Below are 19892 nucleotides of genomic sequence, written 5' to 3' on the forward strand. Positions count from 1 at the left end.
ATTCTGTTTAGTACCTGATATGAGGGTTGGAGGAAGAAAGGGTTGTTGTCATTCACATCCACTATCCGCAGATAAACTGGCAGCTCAGCTATCCTGGGAGGAGAGCCATGGTCCTGCGCCCGAATCGTGAAATTCAGCCACTGCACCTGCTCGAAATCCACCGTCTGGTTGGCCACAATCTTGCCTGAGACATTTGTCACACATGATGGTTACAGTTAGGATTCATCTGGCCGATAATAATATTCTAAATTGGACATGACAACAAGCCGGGAATGACATCATAAGTAAAAAGGAAACTTTGGAAATGTCTCAAATGAAACGTACATTTACTTTACATTGACAGTGTTGGTGAATTTCAACATTTGCTAACTGCTGTTCATGTTTTAGCCTACTGCAGCTTGCTGAGGTGGTGCTGGTGATCTTACCAGTAGAAGGGTCCTCCAGTCTGACGTATCCCCCCCGGGGCAGGTGGAGCAGCTGGTAGATGATCTGGCCGTTGGGACCTTTATCGGGGTCTACGGCGGATACTGATAGCAGCGTTGTGCCCGGCTGAGCTCCTTCTAAAATCTTCTCCGTGAAGTTGGACACTCCGAAGGGCCGGAAACGAGGGGCATTGTCATTCACATCCAGCACGTTTATGGTTAGTCTCGCTGTAGAGGAGGAGTCATAACGATAAGGGAGTGATGATAACTTACTGAATGTATAAAACTGAAGATAGGTTTCATGGAGACGGACTTACCGTTGGGAACACTTCCTGACTTGTCAATGACTTCACTGGCGTTGTCATGGACAGACACGATGATCTCAAATGTAGCTACCAGCTCTCTGTTGAGCGGGTTGCGTACAAACACTGCACCTGAAAATTCACCAAATGTTAGACCCAGTGTTTTCAGTACAATGGCCATTTATCATCATCCGTCAACATTAAACTTTGTCGATCAAGAAACTGAATTTGGTTGCACCATGTCTCACCAGTGTGTAGATCAATGCCAAAGGACTCCTGCAGCCCATCCACTGGTTTGTTCCCATCATCCTTTGCCTCCACTGAGATGATGTAATACTCCAGCCGGGGATGCAGATCAGGGTCCTCAGCGGTCAGCGTGGTCACCACCACACCCGGCGGGGTGGACTCGTTGACGTTTATCATGGTTACTGGCTCTATAAAACGGGGTCGGGAGTCGTTGACGTCATCCAGGACGACGGTCAGGGTGGCCGTGCCCGACATGGGGGGCGTGCCGCGATCGGTCGCCATGACGACCAGGCGGTAGGACCCACGCTCCTCTCGGTCGAGGGTGGTGTTGCCCACCAGGACCGCGCCAGAGAGCGGGTCCACCACGAAGCGGTCCTGAGCGCCGCTGACCAGCCGATACATCAGCCAGCCATTAGAGCCAGAATCGGCGTCGGTGGCGGACAGCTGAGTCACCACCACACCTGGAAGAGACAGAGGACACAAACACACGCACATTTGTATTCTTGTGACCAGTCATTGCCCGAGGGTGTTAGGGTAACCCCACAAGCCAATCCACACACCAGAGGGGCTGTTCTCAGGGAGTCGAACGCTGAAGCTGGAAGGACTGAAGACAGGAGGGTTGTCATTCTGGTCCAGGATGGTAACCGTGAGCGGGACACTGCTGTTTAAACCTCCTATGTCCTCCCCAACCAGGAACAGCTCTACCCGAGGCTCCTGAAACGCCTCGCGGTCCAACTTCGCCCCCTGACGCACACGTATCATGCCTAGAGGGAGACGCAGAGACTTTTAACGATTGCATTGCACTTTTGAAATTTCTCTGTCTGTCTACTTGCTGAGGAGTTCTAATGTTACCGGAATTGGCGTCCACAGTAAAGAGGTCCACCCTGGCTCCCAGCAGGCGGTACGTCGCCACAGCATTGGGTCCGATGTCCTTATCCTCAGCCAGAACTGGCCCATTTAACACTGTTACAGTACTACCTAAAAAGGACAAAGAGAGGGACGGGTGGACAAGTCAGGTTAGAATGTTTACACGACATCAGAAAGCCTGTTCCACTTGGTGATCGCACGCTTCTTTGATAATAGCCAAGAGATGGTAAAATGTTGAACAAATTAATTGTGATTATAAAGTTGTCAGTCCTTCTAGCTCACCCCTAACTTTCAAAGCGGGAAAAAAAAAAGAACATCACTGAATATAAGCCGTCTGTCAACAAAGTCAGGAAGTGGGTGAGACAGTGTTACAGACAGTGTTTTGGCACGATGCCCTGGTGCTGCAGATTTCCCCCACTCAAGGGGAAAACAGAGAGATAAACACAGCAGCTGGAGTGCTACCTGCTTCAGAGTTCTCTGTGATCTCTGCCCTGTAGCTGGTCCTGGTGAATATCGGCCTGTTGTCATTCTCATCCAGAATGGTGATCACTAAGATGTCTGAATCCTGGTGGTGCGGGACAGACGAGGGAGAAATAAACAATTACAAGAGCAGAGGATTATGTGGTAAAGACAAGAGTAAGAGAAAAATAAGTCAATCAGCCCTCAAAGAGGGCACTCCGATGTTTTAGTGTAGGCAGAATAGAAAGGTGTTGCAGTTGCTGTACTGTGCAACCACCAACAGCTGGGTTGCAGCTGGGTTTTGCAGCTCCAGGTTCAACAGTTTCTCACCTCCGCCACAGAGGCAACATTCAAAGCAGGCCACATTGTTTTTTATATAGTGAACACCTTGCGACTGCAGATTGGGTGGTTCTCACGTTCTTAAGTTATTAGTGTGCAAGAGATTCTCATTACAAGCAAGACACAAGACATGTAGGCTCATAAAGACAAACACTACAATAGTTCTTAAAAGGCAGGACAGGTAATCAGCACACGCCTGCATAAAAAAAGTGTCCTATCACTCTGTCATTTTCTGAAATTAACCGTTATACATTACTATTATTATAGAAGTGTAATGGGTGCTGTCTATTTGCTCGACGAAAGCAATGTGTGCATCTTATTCACATTACGGTAAAAGCTTTTGGGGAATTAAGGTCTTTGAATCCAAATCGTTACATTTCATTGCCATTTGCGGCACCTAAAAGTTCAGGATTGCCTGTTTTTATGAATTCCTCCGAAGCTGACTTTAAAAGACACGCGGTGGTTTGCGTCAGTGGCGGTGGTCTCTGGTTGTTTCTGTGGTCTCTCTGTGAAAATACCAATGTGGGAAACGTGTGTGAACGCTTGCAGTATGTGTGCAAAGGCGGCTGGGATCACCCTGCGAGCGATGCGGGGGTTCTCGGGGTTGTCTTTGACGGTGATGGTCAGCGTGTACTCAGCCACTCGCTCTCTGTCCAGTGGTCTGTTCACCTGCACCACACCTGTCTGACAGACACAGAGGAGGAAGAGGTAAGCCATGAGCGTGTTTCAGAGATTCACTCTTGATACAACAGTATGTTAGATTACACCGTTGTGCTACCACAGTATGTGTCTTTTCACCTATCCTTCTCTAAAAGGACGTGTATTTGTATACTCTGTAATATATTTATACTGCCAAGATCTTCTGATTTGTAAATATATCTGTAGCAAGGCTGTACAAGCCTTAAGTGCAGACTGCAGATGGAACATCTGGACCAAGTCTTACCTGATGTGATCAAATCTGGGAGCAGTTAAGTCACAAGATTCACACTTTTTTTCCATCACCTGCTCCACTGTCACCACATCAGTAAGTCAGATTTTTCAACTTAAAAGAGTGACTTAACAACGTTTCCTGCCTGTTATTATCTATAATCTCACCGTGTCGTTGATGTAGAAGGCTCCATCCTGGTTGCCAGCGGTGATGTTGTAAGTTAGCAACGCGTTCCGGCCGCTGTCCGCATCTCGCGCTTGGACCCGGGCCACAGAGGTGTGGATGGTGGCGCCTTCGCTCACGCTCGTGTTGTACGGCAGGTTCAGGAGGATGGGGTCGTTGTCGTTGATGTCTCGGACATTGACCAACACCACCACCTGAAGGAAACACGCCAAGACAAAGACCTCAAACTCATGCCCGTTCACAGTAACTCATATTTAGATTGTCTGTCGACAAATTATGTCGAAAAGATACTGTGCCGCACACAACCCATCAAAAATGTTCACTAAGCAGCTGCTATAACATGCAACATGTTTTTTATAACAGTTGCTTATGTGTTAACCTGCCCCAAACATTTACTGGAGATTTTAAATTTCACAGCATTCACAGACCAAATGTGCTTTTTCAGATGTAATGTGTGTTCAACTGCTGATCTTACAGCACAGAAGGGAAGCTTGCAAGATCATAATTGTTCCAGAGGATATGGTGAGAGTATGTGGCTGCCAGCAGGTGTGTGTGCGTGTGTGCGTGTTTATGTAATAAAGGCCCACCGAGCTGTTGCGAGACGGGGTGCCCAGGTCTCGGGCTGTGACAGTGATGTTGTAGAAGGCTGTCGTTTCTCTGTCCAGCTCTACGTCCTTCCTCACCCGCAGCTCGCCCTCCACTGGAGAAACCATGAACTCATCTGACAGAGAGACAAGAGACAAAAGGCTCAGAGACCCACAGTGAGGATTTACTAGCAGATCACTCTCTTCTACAGAAGAATCCGGCACTAACTCTGGGGATCTCCACCGGTGATGCTGTACTCCACTTTGCCGTTGAGCCCAGAGTCTTCATCACTGGCTCTGAGAGTCCAGACCCGAGGTCCTGGCTGGCCCTCGGTCACCTCGAAGGGTCCCTCAAAGGCCCTGGGAAAAGTGGGTGTCACATCGTTCACATCTAGGACATTTACCAGCACCTAAAGGAGGGAGGGAGGGAGGGAGAGGGACGTTCAACATCCGTTTTGAGATAGGTGACTGTGACATGTACACTGTGAATGGCAGAAATAGGATGAACAGCAAAAGGTAGCAAACACTACAGTCTTGTGGATTTCCACATGCAGCTTTCAGGTCATATAGAGGCATCAGTAACCATGTAAAGTTTCCTCACAGTAACTTTAAGTTGGACATTCAATTTAAACTTTTGTGTCCTTGTGTCTTGATATTCTGATGCAAATCTTCATTTCCACAAACACACAAATACTCATACGGTTTTAATCTGCATGTGAAGTCGTCACAATAGGATGTAGAAACATCAACAGAACTGATGTGAATGTGTAAGGATGGATTTGGATGTTTTTAATCATCAAGTTTCTGTATTTCATCTTTATTTACAGACCTGGAGAGAGTCGTTCATGCTTTTATCTGCTTACTCGACTACTGCGATGCACTTTATTCTGGTATCAGCAAGCGAAACATTCGAAGAAACCAAAAACCAAGTTCATATATTCAAATTGCTCGTCTTGGCCAATAGTCAAAATGATTTAAAAATATGTAAAATCTTCACATTGGAGGATCAACATTGAGAATTGATTTTCTGTTGATCGACTACTTAATTCATCAATAATTGTTTCAGCTCTAAAATGTTTAATTTTCGTCATCAGAATTAAAGAGTGCGTCTCATTTGCATAATTACTGTTGTGCTGGATGTCAAGCGAAGAGCAGGCTTTGGACACTGGTCCGTGGCCGTGACGACCAGTGCGTAGTGTCCGTTGCTGATCTCGTAGTCCAGCTCCTTCACGGCTGTAATTCTCCCCTAAATATACACACACACACACACACACACACACACACACACACACACACACACACACACACACACACATCACACACACAGCAGGTTAATGCATGTATGTTTCTGCAGAGGTAACACGACAGTATAACATTCATCGTGTGTTACCGTGATGCCGTTTATATGGAAGGTCTGGATCAGGTTCCCTTGAGCGATGGCGTATCGCAAGGTGCCGTTCAGACCCTCATCTGGGTCGATGGCCGTCACTGTGGCGATGGTGGCGCCCACTGTGTCCGGTCCCTCGCTCAGCACTGTGACGTACTCCTCCTCGGGGAACTCTGGGGCGTTATCGTTCTCATCCACAATGTGGACGTAGATGGTGGTTGAGGTCTGCGTGACAAACGGAGGGAAACTTTTACAGCTGCATCAGCTATTTGTGGCTTACTGTACTAAACTCTGCTGACAGTGCGGGTTCCTTTTTGTCGTGGGAGATGTGTGTTAGACATGAAGATATGTGTGATTCGCTCGTTGTCGTGGTTTGGTATTTTGCGTTATGTGAGGAGGCTCCGGGTGTCTCGAGGTTAAGACAACATGGAAACCTTGTAGAGGTCTGGACCGAGGGTTACACATTGTTTTGTCTCCTCCCTGATGACGTGGGATAGATACACAGTGCAAGGCTGGGGGAATCTTGTTGTCACTTGAGGTTTTTGGTATGTCTCGCATGCAGGTGCCAAAAAGCTTTTCTGATCAGGTCTGTGCTGTAATAAACATATATTCAAGTGAGGACAACTGGGGCTCATCAAGTTGTTCTTTTATTCCTCCAAGTGAAGATTGACCTGAAGTATACGTTTTCCTACAAAACCTACAAAACCCACATCGGCAAGATAGTCCGGTAATAACCGTTTATTCTTTTGTAATAATATCTAAACAATTATATTGTGTCAATCATTCATAATTTCTCCAAACACCTCCTTTTCTACAGGCGCTACAGCCACTCCTGCACTTGTATACACTGTTCACTAGAGAGGATACATACAGGTCTTAAGGTTAAAAATTGTGATTTTTTTTGCATCTGTGATCACTTCATTTAACATGGAAGAGCCGTATTTGGTTACAGACAGAAGGAGAAAATATCTTGTCTGAACAAAAAAACGAAATCTTAAGAGTAAGTTACACGGAGAGAAAATGCTGCAAGGAAGCCAAACGTTCTGCTTCCCTGATGTGCAATCTGCTCACTTTAGAGGTAAAGAAAAGTAAAAGCTACAACGTAAGTGAAGTGGAAGAAAGACAGCAGTGTATCCTAAAAGAAGCCACCTCATCAAACCAATGAAAGATTCTGATACTTAAGTGAAAGGATCATTGTTTGGAAATAAGGAATTAAGGAGTGTTGAGTCAGTTCCTGCTCCACCAGTCTGACCTCCTGGTTCCCCTCCCAGTGCTACTAAAAGACGGAGTTAATTCCTCAGGCTGTGGCCGTTAAAGAGCCCGTTGGAATTTCACAATATTGTGATTTCTGCATGAGCTGTAAGCTGTGTGTGTGTGTGTGTGTTAGAGAGTGAAAGATACCAAATTGGAACTAGACTATCACAGCAACTTTAATACATGTATAATATACTATGTATATTACTTAATAATAATCAATTAATAATGATGATTATCTGCTCCACTCATGGGTGTGGGCAGAGAGAGAGAGAGGGAAAGAAGAGAGACAGAAAGAGAGAGAGAGAGAGACACGGAGAGAGAGAGAGACTGACAGAGACAGAGAGAGAGGGAGAGAGAGAGGGAGAGGGAGAGGGAGAGAGACAGAGGGAGAGAGAGGGAAAGAGAGACAGAGACAGAGAGAGAGAAAGAGAGACAGAGAGAGACAGAGAGAGAGGGAAAGAGAGAGAAACAGACAGAGACAGAGAGAGAAAGAGAGACAGAGAGAGACAGAGAGAGAGGGAAAGAGAGAGACAGACAGAGACAGAGAGAGAGAGAGAGAGAGAGACTGACAGCAGGGGGGAGGAGTGTGTTGTATCACGTTGCTTTTGCGCTCCGCAGAGTAGACAGAAGTGTTAAGTCAACTTGGAGACGAAGGACTGTCAACCCGCCGTCTGTGTTCTGTTGTTTAGTGGAGTTTTGCATGCAGAGGAAAAGTTTAACAAAGGCTTCCAGCAGAGTTAGTTGATGATAGCTTGAGTACTCTTTTCTTTTTTTTTTTTGCTCAACTTCCAGACAACCATGGAGCGAGGATTACCCTGTCGGACATCAGTCTGGGGAAAGAAGTCCGTGTTTTGGTTGTGCTCCGTTTTGTTCTACGTCGCTGGAGGTAAGCACGAGGACAGATCTCAGATCTGTTGAACCGGCTCTGACTGTCCCCGCTCAGCGTGTGAGGACTTGTTAACAACTCCCTCTGAGTGACAATTGACTGAATTCAATGATGGGGAACGATAGCTACTTGTTTTCAGCACGCAACGAAAAGTCAATCCAAACACACGGGGGGGGGGGGAAAAAACATTGTTAAAGTAACATTAATAGGTTTGGACGGACAGACGTAGACCACAAATAGAAATACAACGGGCGGTAAAGTCATCAATTGACTTCCAATAGGAACGCGATGCGTCTGAGAGGCTCGTGGTTCATTTGCGTTACTCCAAAATGCACAAATGTACCGTTTTTTTTAAGTGACGTTAACATTTCTGGAGCGCGAACACAGACCAAAGCATTTCCAGTCTGCATTTGCTGCTGTTGTTGTTTTGAGACAGAACATCTGGTGTGAAGCTGCGTTAAAGCCGCACCCATGGGATGCAGCGGGGTGTAAATCCACTTTATACTGCTGCTCTTACGGCCTTTAAAAAAACAGCCGCAAATTGGAAGGTTGCCGCGATGACGCTTTTAGACTGACGAGTCTTAAAATGGCCAGAAATGTAAACGACCAGGCATACATCAAATTACACTGTGGCAAACTTTCCTAAAGCTGCGTGCGCATGTGCAGGACGATTTTGGGGACTGATGCATTCAATCATTTATAAAGAAAAGAAAATTTAAAGCTCGATCCATTTTCATGTTGAGGGAGCTGTAATCAAATGCGGGACTTTTAGGCAACTGGCGCAGGAGGAGACGGGAGAAGCAGCTGTTGCCTCCCGCAACCTTGCAGAGGTTATCAGTTTTCGGCTTTGGGATTTGGTCTGTTTAGATAAGCTCACGCGACAAGTACGTCAATGGCAACAAGTGATGTTTACTGAACTTTTAGGCTGACCCATCCTGGACAAAAAAAAAAAAAATCTTTATTTGTAATTCAAAACATCTTTCGTATTTAAATGTTTGTAGCCGAGTTTTTTTGTGTTTAGAAATAGTTATGCAGGACTTTACTCAGAGGCTCCAGTAAAAGACCGCAATGGGCTGGTCTGACGTTAGGACTGCTCCCTTCAGCCCTGTTGTGTCTTTTTTTGTTTGGAAGTTTCCTTCCTCTGAGCCGATGATGAAAACAGCCATTTGTGCCGCTGCCAATAATGTGTTTCTCCTCCACAACACTCGACTTGAGATAAACAGAGCGATAATCAGGGCCCTCCGTCCTTTCCTCCCAGTCTAGATAAGCATTTAGCTCCCCATGGAGGACAATGGCACAGTCAAAAATGGTCAATAAACTCCACAGGATGTGGCTGCTCCCTCTGCCACTGTCTCGGCCACTTTCTCCTCCTGCTGTGACATGGCTTGTGTCGCTCATTGATCCTCTGTCCTAAATGAATACATCATTATTAGGGTGTAGTGATACAAAAAGAAAGACTTCCTGGGTCAATGTCATAAGACGAGAACAGGCCCGGCCAGGGACCAGCAGTCAGCAAGTGTGTTTATGTGCAGCAGTTGTGTGGGCACATACCGCATGAGTAATTAAATGGAGGAAGGGGAGCTCCCTTGTTCTTCTAAGACTTTCCGTGGTGTCACCTTTTTAATTGTCTGACACACATGTGCAGCTGAAACCTTGGTGGTTGATGTTTGATATGCAGCAAGTATGACCAGTGGCCTTCACTTCTTCTCGTAAGGATGCGTCGCCCACTGATTCTCTGAACAGAACATTGACCTTCACTGATAGAGCCTCGACTCTGCAACAATAAACAGCAACCCATGTGTAAAGATCTGAACTATTAATAGAAACTTTGAAATATCATCAAAGTACGAGGGAGGACGCAGGCAAACTAGTTGATAATAATGAACTCACTTTGTTTAAATTAAGTAACTACTTAAAATTTGAATTTCAGCTGCATTGTTGCTGCAGCTGAATGAAGAAACGACGTTGCAGTCATGTGTATGAAGCTGTCCTTCCACCAGCATTTAGTTACGTATAGCTAAAAGCATGAAGTACATTTAGAGGAAGAGGAAGGTCGAGATTGGGACAGAGTGTGCCCTTTACTTGAAAAACACTTATACAAACAAGTTTAGCGCCGATTGGCACACAAGGTAAAGTACACAGCGAATGACTGTAATCAGATGTCATGGATCCCTGAGCCTGAGTGACCTTCTTCACTGACCCTGAACCACATCCCTTTGGGACTAGGTAGGGTCTGAAGTGCCACATCTTAACACTTCCTGTTGCTGAAAAGATGCTTCAAGCATCTGGTTGTTATGCCAGAAGCTTCAACTGAAACTCTCGCACTTTCTCAGTGTGTGTGTGTGTGTGTGTGTGTGTGTGTGTGTGTGTGTGTGTGTGTGTGGAGGAACTAATCTGGGATCCTCCTGCTGGTTTCATTAACACCCTGTAATGGGCTGGATAATCATTACCATTACAGTAGGTGTGAAAGAGGGTGGAGTCTGAAGTGTGTGAGTGTATAGCAGCACTTGTACAAACACAGGTAGAGAACTCGCAAGTGAAAGGATACCAGATTTTCCAGTAAAGTATGTTCAATATTCGCACCGCTTCAAGACAAAAGAAGAAGGATCAGATATACTCTTGCAGAAAAGTGGTTGAAATGGTTGAACTTAGGGTAATTTAAGGAGATATGAAGGCATGTTTAATTAATTCACACAGGCGCGGCTGCATGTCCGAATGTAAGAAAGCTGTCAGAGGCAACATGTCCTAAACAGGTGGCATTCAGGCTTAAAACAAAGGAGGGCCTGTTTCTGGGCCCTGAGGGGCTATCAGGATCCCGAGAACAGAGATCACAGAAGGAAACTTAGATCCTTAATGGAGCCAAAACACAGATGTCTGGTGTAAAGTGAAAGAAGTCCCGTCTGTTCCAGACACGGCGCGGAGCTTGCTGTCAGTTTTTACCTGGTTGCAGCCACATCAAGGCGGCTCAGATAGTGCTGACACTACTGTGGTAACCCCACCCGATTGATACAGAATATGCCAGAAATCCATTTCCCACTAGTGTAAATAAGGCGAGAGAAACCAGGGAAGAGTTCAGGGAGGAAGGCAGGGCGGGTGTGAAACAGGAGAGGAGAAGGGCTTCCCCTCCTATTGTCCCACCTCGCAGGCCGGAACAGCCATGGGGGCAACAGTTTCACTTTAATCACCCTCCCTGGTCTTCCTATTGCTACCGAGTTCAGTCGCACACACAGGAACGTGGCACGTACCCTGCACTCTCTGACACACACACACACACACACACACACACACACACAGGATGCACACATACTGACTATACAAACATGCGCAGCTAATCAAATGGCAGCTACTGCATTTCCCATCCAGCAGAGTGTAAACAAACTACTTAAACGCCGATATTGACGTGAACGCTAGAACGATTTATTTGCTTCCTCATTTGTGTTCCGGCTGATGCAAAAGGCTCTCGCATGTTGCATCGGCTGCCTTCCGAGGACAATAGTGGTAGTGCAAGAAACACAAGTTCATTGTTGAATAACAGTGACTCAAACAAAAACTGCTGCTCCGCTGCTCTCTACGGGTTTAAACCCTCAGTCCAAGCTGTGATGTAACCGCGTGTGTTTTGACTTCGACAGCAGATGGACTACACCTGCAGTGACATCATAACTGATTGGGGTATGGGTTTGAAACGATCGGCCCATAAAGAGCCGTACAGCAGCAGCTGTGGCCCTTCACAGTTAGCTTTAAGGAGTGAGGGGCTAGAGAGGAGGAAGAGGAGGAGGAGTTTCGCGTGTTCGCGTGGCAGGACGACTCAGGAAGGAAGTCCTCTCCTCAAACCCCGGCACCCACCAGTCATCCTCCAAACACGCCGATTTTAATGCAAAATCTCCGATCTAACTGTAATGATACACACCCAAACATACTACACTCACTAACACGGCGCGAAGCATTCTTGGATGATAAACTACAATCTGTTACAGACAACGGATGGTAGTAATCTATTTAGGCAGACGAAGCCAGAGTCGTCCCGTTGTTTTACATGCTGGATGTGTGGAAAGCCATTCATTATGTGTGTTGATGCTGCACTGTGGGTAGTTTACGATGTGTCGGCGTTGTTTTTTGTTTGCTTGTAGGAATTAGAGAGTGGCTTCAGACTGCTTAGCCTGAGGATATCTTTGTTTTCTTGTGTTATGGCAATGAGATAATCATTCAGTCCACACATTAAAGTCTCCATCTATTGGTGCATTCCACCGATGTACCAGTCAGAACAGGATGCGGTGTGTGAGTATGTAATATGTAAAGATACATCCCACAGCTGTCTTTCTCGGTTTTTGGAACGACCGTTTCACTGCAATCACTGGGTAATGATACCACACCGCCATAGTCTGAGTATGTTGCAGAAATTGATCGGAGCAAAAACAACGGTCAGATTTCTACACTTTCCCTAATTTGATGTCACATGTCTCCGAGAGGAACAGGCAATTTAACTCCCACAGGAGGTTAGTATAATTTTACTTTAGCCAGCACCGTCTTCGACCACAGTACGACTATATGCAGAACAGGAAACAAACCGTGCTGACCCAAAATGCACAAAAACCAACGTGTGCAGAAATAGGCCATGGGAAATCGTCTGACTTCAGCTTTAAATCTATGTTGAGACTGCTAGGATTTGTTTTTTACACTCTGGTTATTTGAGGATACCTTTACAAAACATATCCAAGCACCTAAGGAACATCATGACGTACATGCATCCGCATTAATGTATCTATATTTCTATTCAAATATCGATGTTTTACTGGTTTTGTTCTGGTTATATGTAACGTTTCATGCAGCTTCTGAATAGGAATCTATTGGATTTTACTAGCTGCCACTGCCATCAAAGTGAACATGTGACTTGTTTTATTTTTGACTAAATACACTCGCCTCTTTCCTCTGGCTTTTCTTCGTCATCTTCGGGGATTTGTGTTCCCTGGGTTGAGCTTCTCAAAACACTTCCTGCAATTTCCACAGGAAGTAGAAATTAAGTAGTTTTCTTTTTTTTTGGGTAAAAGCTTGTTTTGCGGTGGTACACAACCAGGGAGGAAGGACTGTCTGAAGGTCTAACCCAGGAAACAGAAGTTGATAACTGTTATATTTCTTACCTACTTTCTACCATACTTGTCTATTCTCTCTAGGTAAAGGCGACATGTCCCACGCCCACTCCACTCTGAGTGTTTCGGCCCCCCACCTGCACTACACCTGTCCCGAGGGTGCAACCGTCAAACTGTTGTGTGGCCAGAGAGGGGCCGCCTTGCACCCCACCGATGTCTTGAGGCGTGGCTGGCTTTTCACGCCCCACAGTGACCTGCACTGCACGGGACGGACGGGCCCGCGCCACACCATCATTGGTCATTCACATGGCAACCGCAGCTTAACGCCAGGGTTGCAATTTGGAGCTACAGAGCACAACTTCTGGGTGGTTCTGCAGAACGTGACCCACTCTGACCAGGGTCGCTACTGCTGCATGCTCCTAGACTTACAGCCTCAACAGAAACACAACGTCCTCCTGCAGAAACCCCACAGCCACGTTATTCTCCATGTTACACCACGTAAGGACATCAACTGTGTGGGTGTGAATGTGTATCTCTTTCTGGGGCCCTGATCGTATGTAATGTGGTCTACAACATTGGGCATGAATGTCACTGATATACACTGGAGGTGAATGGTAACTGTTGCAATTAACAGGCAGAAACCCAAAACCGATGTTACATTGTGATATACTGCTTGTGAGAAAAAACGGTGTCTTTGTTCTCTTGCCAGGGAGAAATGGCTCTCAAGACTGCACTGTCTGGGATCCAACACCAGCTGGAGGTATGTCACCTTATTCAAGCCTTCAAAGCCAATGTATGACTAGCCAGTTACTCCGTGTATTTACCTCACAGTCTCTCTGTTGCTTCCCCAGGCTCCGTGCCAGTGGCCTTGGCCATAGCAGCCTGCATCTTGGCCCTGCTGTCTCTGCCTCTTATTCTGGTGCTTGTGTACAAACAGAGGCAGAACGCCCAGTCGAGCAGACGTACGTAATACTGAAACGCACAAACAAGCAAGCACGCACGCATTCATTCATTTCCACGTCCATGCTACATAAACGTCTCACACTGGGTTCCCCCATAGTGTTTTCATCTGACACATATTTCCTGTCTATGAGGAGGATTAACTGTATTTCACACAGTAGGAAGCGGATTCACACTTGTAGTGTGTAGATCCGTAGTGTTCCGCTCTGTTTCAGTATACTCACAATGGCCCATTTCCCGCTTCCTCTCTCTCCCAGGTGCACAAGAGCTGGTGAGGATGGACAGGTACGTTTTCCCACAGTCTGTCGGGCAGCTGGTGGCTTCAAAACACAGCTGCTCTTTAGAATAATAATACTGTATACATGGATAATCCACTAGGAAGTGACCACAACATTTCTTACACAATAGATAGTTTCAGCCACGAAACCTGACTCGACCAAAGCGTATTACAAACCTGCGGATGATTCCTTTAAACCTTTGTTCACTAAAGATCTACAAATAGCTTCAAAACATCAAAGAATCATTTGGGGCGCATAGTCTTAATTACTGTACAGCAAAAAGGACTTCAGCCAAGAGCATTGGCAGTCTCAACACTGTACGTTATGTTGTGTGCCCACTGGAATGCATTTTGTGGGAAATGTAATTTCTTTATAGCACAAAGTGAAACCAATTTATGGCTCACAACAGGGAGACTTAATTAATTCACGTGTATGTACACAACTTACTGCAAACCATTTTGGTGTAGTATTACAAGTGCATTTAAGTATTGCAGCCCCGATTACTGCTAGAATATAAAAGTGACACATACAAAAGATTGTAAAACGTCTTGAGCAACAGGTGAATGTTGAAACAGTTTATTGGGGCATTTCGGCAATGTCTTACTCATCGGTGTGCTTCCCTTTCTTGTGTGTGTGCGTGTTTTCAGTGATTCTCAAGGCCACGAGAACCCTGTGTTTCTTGGGGGATCGCCGCAGATTAAGACCCGTACCGTGTCTCAGATCATGACCAGGCAATCATCGGAGACAGGACGCCACCTGTTGTCTGAGCCAGGAACGCCCCTTACTCCTCCTGCACACGGGGACGTATTCTTTCCAATAGAAGGTAGGACACACACACACACACACACACACACACACACACACACACACACACACACACACACACACACACACACACACACACACACACACACACACACACACACACACACACACACACACACACACACACACACACACACAACTATACATCCTGACAACACTACAGCAACTCATACTACAGGCAACACAATATTCCGGCCAAGACAGACAAATTCATACAAGTTTATCAAACAACATGGACACGAGATCACTCAGCACAGGATGGGACACACAACTATCAAACACATTCTCTATTTTGTTCAGCTTTCGCCCTTTAGCATGGCTAAAACTCTCCTGACCAGCACCATAACACAAAGAAAGCAGAGTATGAGTAATCTCAGCGGAGTTCATTAACACGACTTAGTGAGTGTGCTCATCGGTAGGTCATGCCTTACTAACTACATTCTGAACGCATACATCTGACTCCCTTGACATTCTCGTTTGTTACCCGAAACCAAGTACTCGAGCAGTGGCACGAAACTGTATTGCAAAAGGACACAGCTCTGGAAATAACAATTTCAAAATGTACAGGCAGTACGGTGAAACGCGCTGATGAAATCAAAGAACAACTGTGTTCTGTGCACGCTTCTGCTGAAACATCCTGTGTGCGGTCAAAGTGTTGGCGGAAAGATGCTGACATTCTTGTGCAAAAATTGCACGCTCACTCTCAAAAACAGCTGGGTTGAGTCTTATGTGACTAAAAGATGTTCTGTGTGGGGAGTTTACATTCTCTCCCAAGCACAAGTAAAAACCACCTCCTTATGCTGTCACCCTCTGAATTCTTCTCTCGCCTCCCTCGCAAAGTCATTTTCCACCCATCAGCACTCTCATTGAACACTAATGGCCCCTTCAGCCGTTCTCTCCGACTCGACTTCAAATAATACTGAAACATTAGTTACGGTGAAGGGGTTCAATCTTGAGTGTTTTTCCACCGATTTCCGGGGCACCTGTGCAGACATTCCAGGCATACTGAGGTGGATTGCCCCCGTTTCCTTGGCAGCACGGCCTGTGACGGTACGGGGGGGGGAATGGTCAGAACTGAACCGACCTACTGTGAAACCCCAAATCATCACATATGTTGTTCCTATGACCTATAACCTACACTACAACAGTTTAGTGTGCAGACAAGGACAAGACTCATGTAACTGCATGTAAGACCTGACGAGCATAAACAGAAGGTAAAGCTGGGCGAGTCCTATGAGCTGCTGCTGTTTGGCCCAAATAGAATTCTGGTAATGAGTAATGGCACTAGAGGGAAAACCTCTGTTCATGATAATTGACAGATAGAAGATGCATCTCAGATTACAGCCATGTTCCGCCTCTAGAGAGCGTGCCACGAATATAGATAAAACCATCTAGAACCCAAGAAAACCCCCCCCGATATTTTGTACACTTGTCACAGTGGATTTTCCTGTCAGAGCTCATTTCCTTCAGTAGTCTACAAACGTTATACCGAATACCAAGCCTGGCTTCTCGTCTGAGGTTTCGTATTACGTGGATGAAAGCCACACTTCAGCTTCCTTGTTCATCTTTTTCGGACCGCTGACCTTTTGCTGAGAGGAATTTAACTAGCAGCAGTTCCCTCTTATCGTAAACATGTTGCAACTCGGGCTTTAAGGCCTTTTTGTTCTGCTTTTCAATGGGTTTCCAGCAAAACACATCTTGTTCTGAGAAATCGTTCAGTCTCTCTGCGCGCTTGTTCTAATCTATGGAGTGGGAGGTATGGAAAAAGAAACGCCGTCACGTCTTCCATCTGCCTTTTTGGGCAGGAAGTGAAATTGTTTAACCCTTTCATATCTAAATTTCAGTGCCCGCACACAGACATGAAATGTGCAGTTGTGCGGGTTGATACATGTAGATTACCTGCCATCGTGTCTATGCTCTCACTGACCTGCACTGTTCTCTATTCCAGACACCATCCTGGAGTCTCCAGACTTCCTGCAGGTTTAAAGGGGGTCGGAACCTCGTTCGTTGCTCTAACTGCTGACCTGGAAATAGTCCTGCAACTCCTTTCCTCTTCTTTCTGCCTCCAGAGTGATGTTGCCCTCATCAGCTGTCTCACAATAACCTGTGCTGGACTGTCGTCTGTACATTGTCTGGATCGCAGGAGGGAACGGGCTGCCTTTTTTTTAAAATTCAAAAACCTTTTCCACCTGCAACAACAGCTGGAGGCCAAAAGCGAACTTTTGCTTGTGTGCACTTGTGTTGTGGCGGGGTTAAGGTTAAGGTTAGTGTGTGATGTTCCATCTACAGGTGCCTGCTGCTTGAGACAAATCCAAAGTGTTGAGGGGGGGGGGGGGGGGTCCCACCATGTGCCGTGCTGGCATGTCAAGAGTGATTAAACAGTTTCTGTGGACTCAAGGGCTGCTTTCACACTTAACTTATTTTGTGCAGTTCAAATGAACGAGGGAGCTTTTACTCGTTGAGTTTGGTTCATTTTGGGCAGACGTGCACTCTGTAGTTTAAACCAAAGAGCCGCACTCTTCCTCTGGTTCGGTCGGCGTGAACGCAAAAGCAGACCATCCACATGATCACGTGACACAAAATGTATGACAATCAAAAAAAGATTTGCGATCCAACGATCCATTTGCTGATGGTTGGAACCGTCTTGGAAACAAGCTCCCATATTGTGACGTTACATCATTTGGTAACATGGTTGATAAATATTATTTATCACTTGCCGTCAGCCACTAAAGTCAATTTATTTTCCCTTCCTCGTCCATGTAGCGCTGATTATGAAGGATGACTGAATGATCCGCCAGTCCTTGTGACATCATGTTAACGCGTCTCACTCTCAGTTGTATTACGTCACAAAGTGGACGGGAACCAAAAGAACCAAAAGAACCGAACCACAGGTGTGAAAGCGACCAAAGGCTCTCTATCATACCTGCCATTGTAATAAAGTGCTCTAACAGCTTCATCCCAAAGGAAGCTCATTCGTCAGAGAAGTCTCAATATCCCTGCTCAAGTTGAGAGTAATCTGTTTTTATGGCATTACACTGTTCCTCTGTATCATATCCCCTTGGCCTCGGCTTCTTTTCTCTTCCCCCTTCGCTACCTCAGTTACTGTCAGCTCTGCTGCTCTAAATACTCTCCTTCCTTCCTGTACTGTCAGAAACGCAGCACTTCACAGTGGCCTGAAACATAATACGACTATGTGGAAGTATTTAGTTGACGAATGTCATTCAAAGTGAATTAAGAATAATATGTTTATTGATTTTCTCTTGAATGTATCCGAACAGATTCTTGATTGAAAAAAACCCCCAAACTTTTAATCACTGCCATCTCAACAATCCTATTTGCTCTGGTATCATGTGTCTGGGTTTATTTGATAAGATGTGTATATAATGTTCATTCCTATTGTTTTTGTGTGCGTGCAATGTGATAAGTAAATACTATCCAGCACATGTGTGATGTGGAATGTTAACCCGTATCAAGGTTGACTGAGAGAAAATGAGAAGTGATTGAAGTCGTATTATTAATTATGCTCAATAATTATTAATTAGGCTGTGTGTGACTATGAGAAACCACTGGTGTTTCTTTCATATTGAGGTTTAATGTGTACAGCAGGTGCTCAGCGGAAATCATCTCCAAAAGATGTGTAGCAGGTTTATAGGACAGGGTATAATGTTTGTATGTTTGTTGAGATTTTAATACTTTGATAACTAGTCAAACCAAAGACTTATGTTTGAATATTTGTGTTTTCAAGTGTGCCTGTATGCATGTGTGTGTGTGTGTGTGTGTGTGTGTGTGTGTGTGTGTGTGTGTGTGCGTGCGGTGTGCGTACGTGTGATGTGTGTGTGTGTGTGTGTGTGTGTGTGTGTGTGTGTGTGTGTGTGTGTGTGTGTGTGTACGTGTGATGTGTGTGTTCTCAAATCTCGGGTTACAGTGTCAAGAATAACTTTGCGGTCTGGTTTAAATGTGTGTTTGCATACTCGCATGCGATTCTGCATCGGCATGCAATCGTGTGTTGTATACTGTAAGAAGTTTGTATGAGACGAATACACCGTTTACTGCATTTCAATTGTCCTGGTTGTGGCTTGTATAATAAAGTGGAGCTCTTAAACCTTAAATCCATGTGTCGATTCTTTGAAATCATTGTTCCTGTCAGCTGGCAGGGCTCCAAAAAACTATCGCCACACAAGGCCGGGAGGCACTTGCTGCCTAGGGAGCCATTACAGACGGAACAAGGTTGTTCCGCCTGTGTGCCTCTAAGATGGTGGACACCAGAGGGAGACTGGCATTGAGGGGAGAGAATGATAAAACAATCTTAGTATCTTGTTTTATGAGAAGAGACAAGAGAGCGAGATGGGAGGAGGGGAGGCCTGTTGCAGGCCATCTCCTCTCTTCAGTGCTTTTTTTCCCACAGTCTGACATTTGCTATGTATATCTTGTATTTACAGGAACTGCATTATTATAGGTTTGTTACCACCCATATCTCACTGTGACCTAGACAAGTTCAAAATAAAACACATACAGTACAACAACTGACTGCCAGATGACAAGTCATCAACATGTGACACTTACATTACTCCTAGCTGCTGCTCATGAACACATTTTATAAAGCCTTTTAAATGTTACAGCCAACAGAAAAAGCAACAACACTCGTCTTCCTCTTTTTTGATATATGACTTGCGGCTTTCCTGTTTACAAACGAAGGTGTTTCCTGTGCCTTCACAGCTTAACAGAAGATCAACCAACCACGTATTTTAAATATGCTGTGCGGGCTATGAGAAGACATACGGTCTTACTATGTTTAATATCTAATTTGTACTGTATCTTGGTTTAAGGCCGGTAGACAAAGAGGCAGTAAACAGACGGAAAAAGCACATCTTTTAGGTTATGATTG

At 45.4% G+C, this 19892-nt stretch overlaps 2 protein-coding genes across 2 annotated transcripts in view; one reads left to right on the forward strand and one right to left on the reverse strand.

Moving 5' to 3' along the window:
- Window positions 1-19892, reverse strand: part of cdh23 (cadherin-related 23) — a gene marked incomplete at its 5' end in the record, with an annotated part of 133062 nt that overhangs the window by 7312 nt on the left and 105858 nt on the right. Inside the window, 13 exons of the mRNA XM_079168933.1 lie at window positions 15-184; window positions 426-650; window positions 740-856; window positions 973-1431; window positions 1531-1734; window positions 1823-1948; window positions 2300-2402; window positions 3212-3319; window positions 3731-3940; window positions 4334-4467; window positions 4560-4740; window positions 5457-5576; window positions 5721-5942. Of these exons, the coding sequence (XP_079025059.1) occupies window positions 15-184; window positions 426-650; window positions 740-856; window positions 973-1431; window positions 1531-1734; window positions 1823-1948; window positions 2300-2402; window positions 3212-3319; window positions 3731-3940; window positions 4334-4467; window positions 4560-4740; window positions 5457-5576; window positions 5721-5942 (2379 nt within the window). The remainder of the gene's footprint in view (window positions 1-14; window positions 185-425; window positions 651-739; window positions 857-972; window positions 1432-1530; window positions 1735-1822; window positions 1949-2299; window positions 2403-3211; window positions 3320-3730; window positions 3941-4333; window positions 4468-4559; window positions 4741-5456; window positions 5577-5720; window positions 5943-19892) is intronic.
- vsir (V-set immunoregulatory receptor) lies at window positions 7443-19110 on the forward strand. The gene is made up of 7 exons (XM_079168934.1): window positions 7443-7860; window positions 13029-13442; window positions 13654-13704; window positions 13796-13906; window positions 14162-14189; window positions 14830-15005; window positions 16956-19110. Exons 1-7 carry the CDS (start codon window positions 7773-7775, stop codon window positions 16991-16993), a joined length of 906 nt encoding a protein of 301 aa, XP_079025060.1. The 5' UTR covers window positions 7443-7772; the 3' UTR covers window positions 16994-19110.

The sequence above is a fragment of the Pholis gunnellus genome, assembly GCF_910591455.1.
Source record: "Pholis gunnellus genome assembly, chromosome: 11".
Taxonomy (NCBI): Eukaryota; Metazoa; Chordata; class Actinopteri; order Perciformes; family Pholidae; genus Pholis; species Pholis gunnellus.

Excerpts from the sequence above, each read along its gene's own strand:
- vsir (XM_079168934.1), top strand. The coding sequence starts at position 7,773 with ATGGAGCGAGGATTACCCTGTCGGACATCAGTCTGGGGAAAGAAGTCC. Across the intron at positions 13,907-14,161 it reads GAACGCCCAGTCGAGCAGAC|GTGCACAAGAGCTGGTGAGG; the intron begins GTACGTAATACT and ends TCTCTCTCCCAG. Across the intron at positions 15,006-16,955 it reads CGTATTCTTTCCAATAGAAG|ACACCATCCTGGAGTCTCCA; the intron begins GTAGGACACACA and ends TCTCTATTCCAG.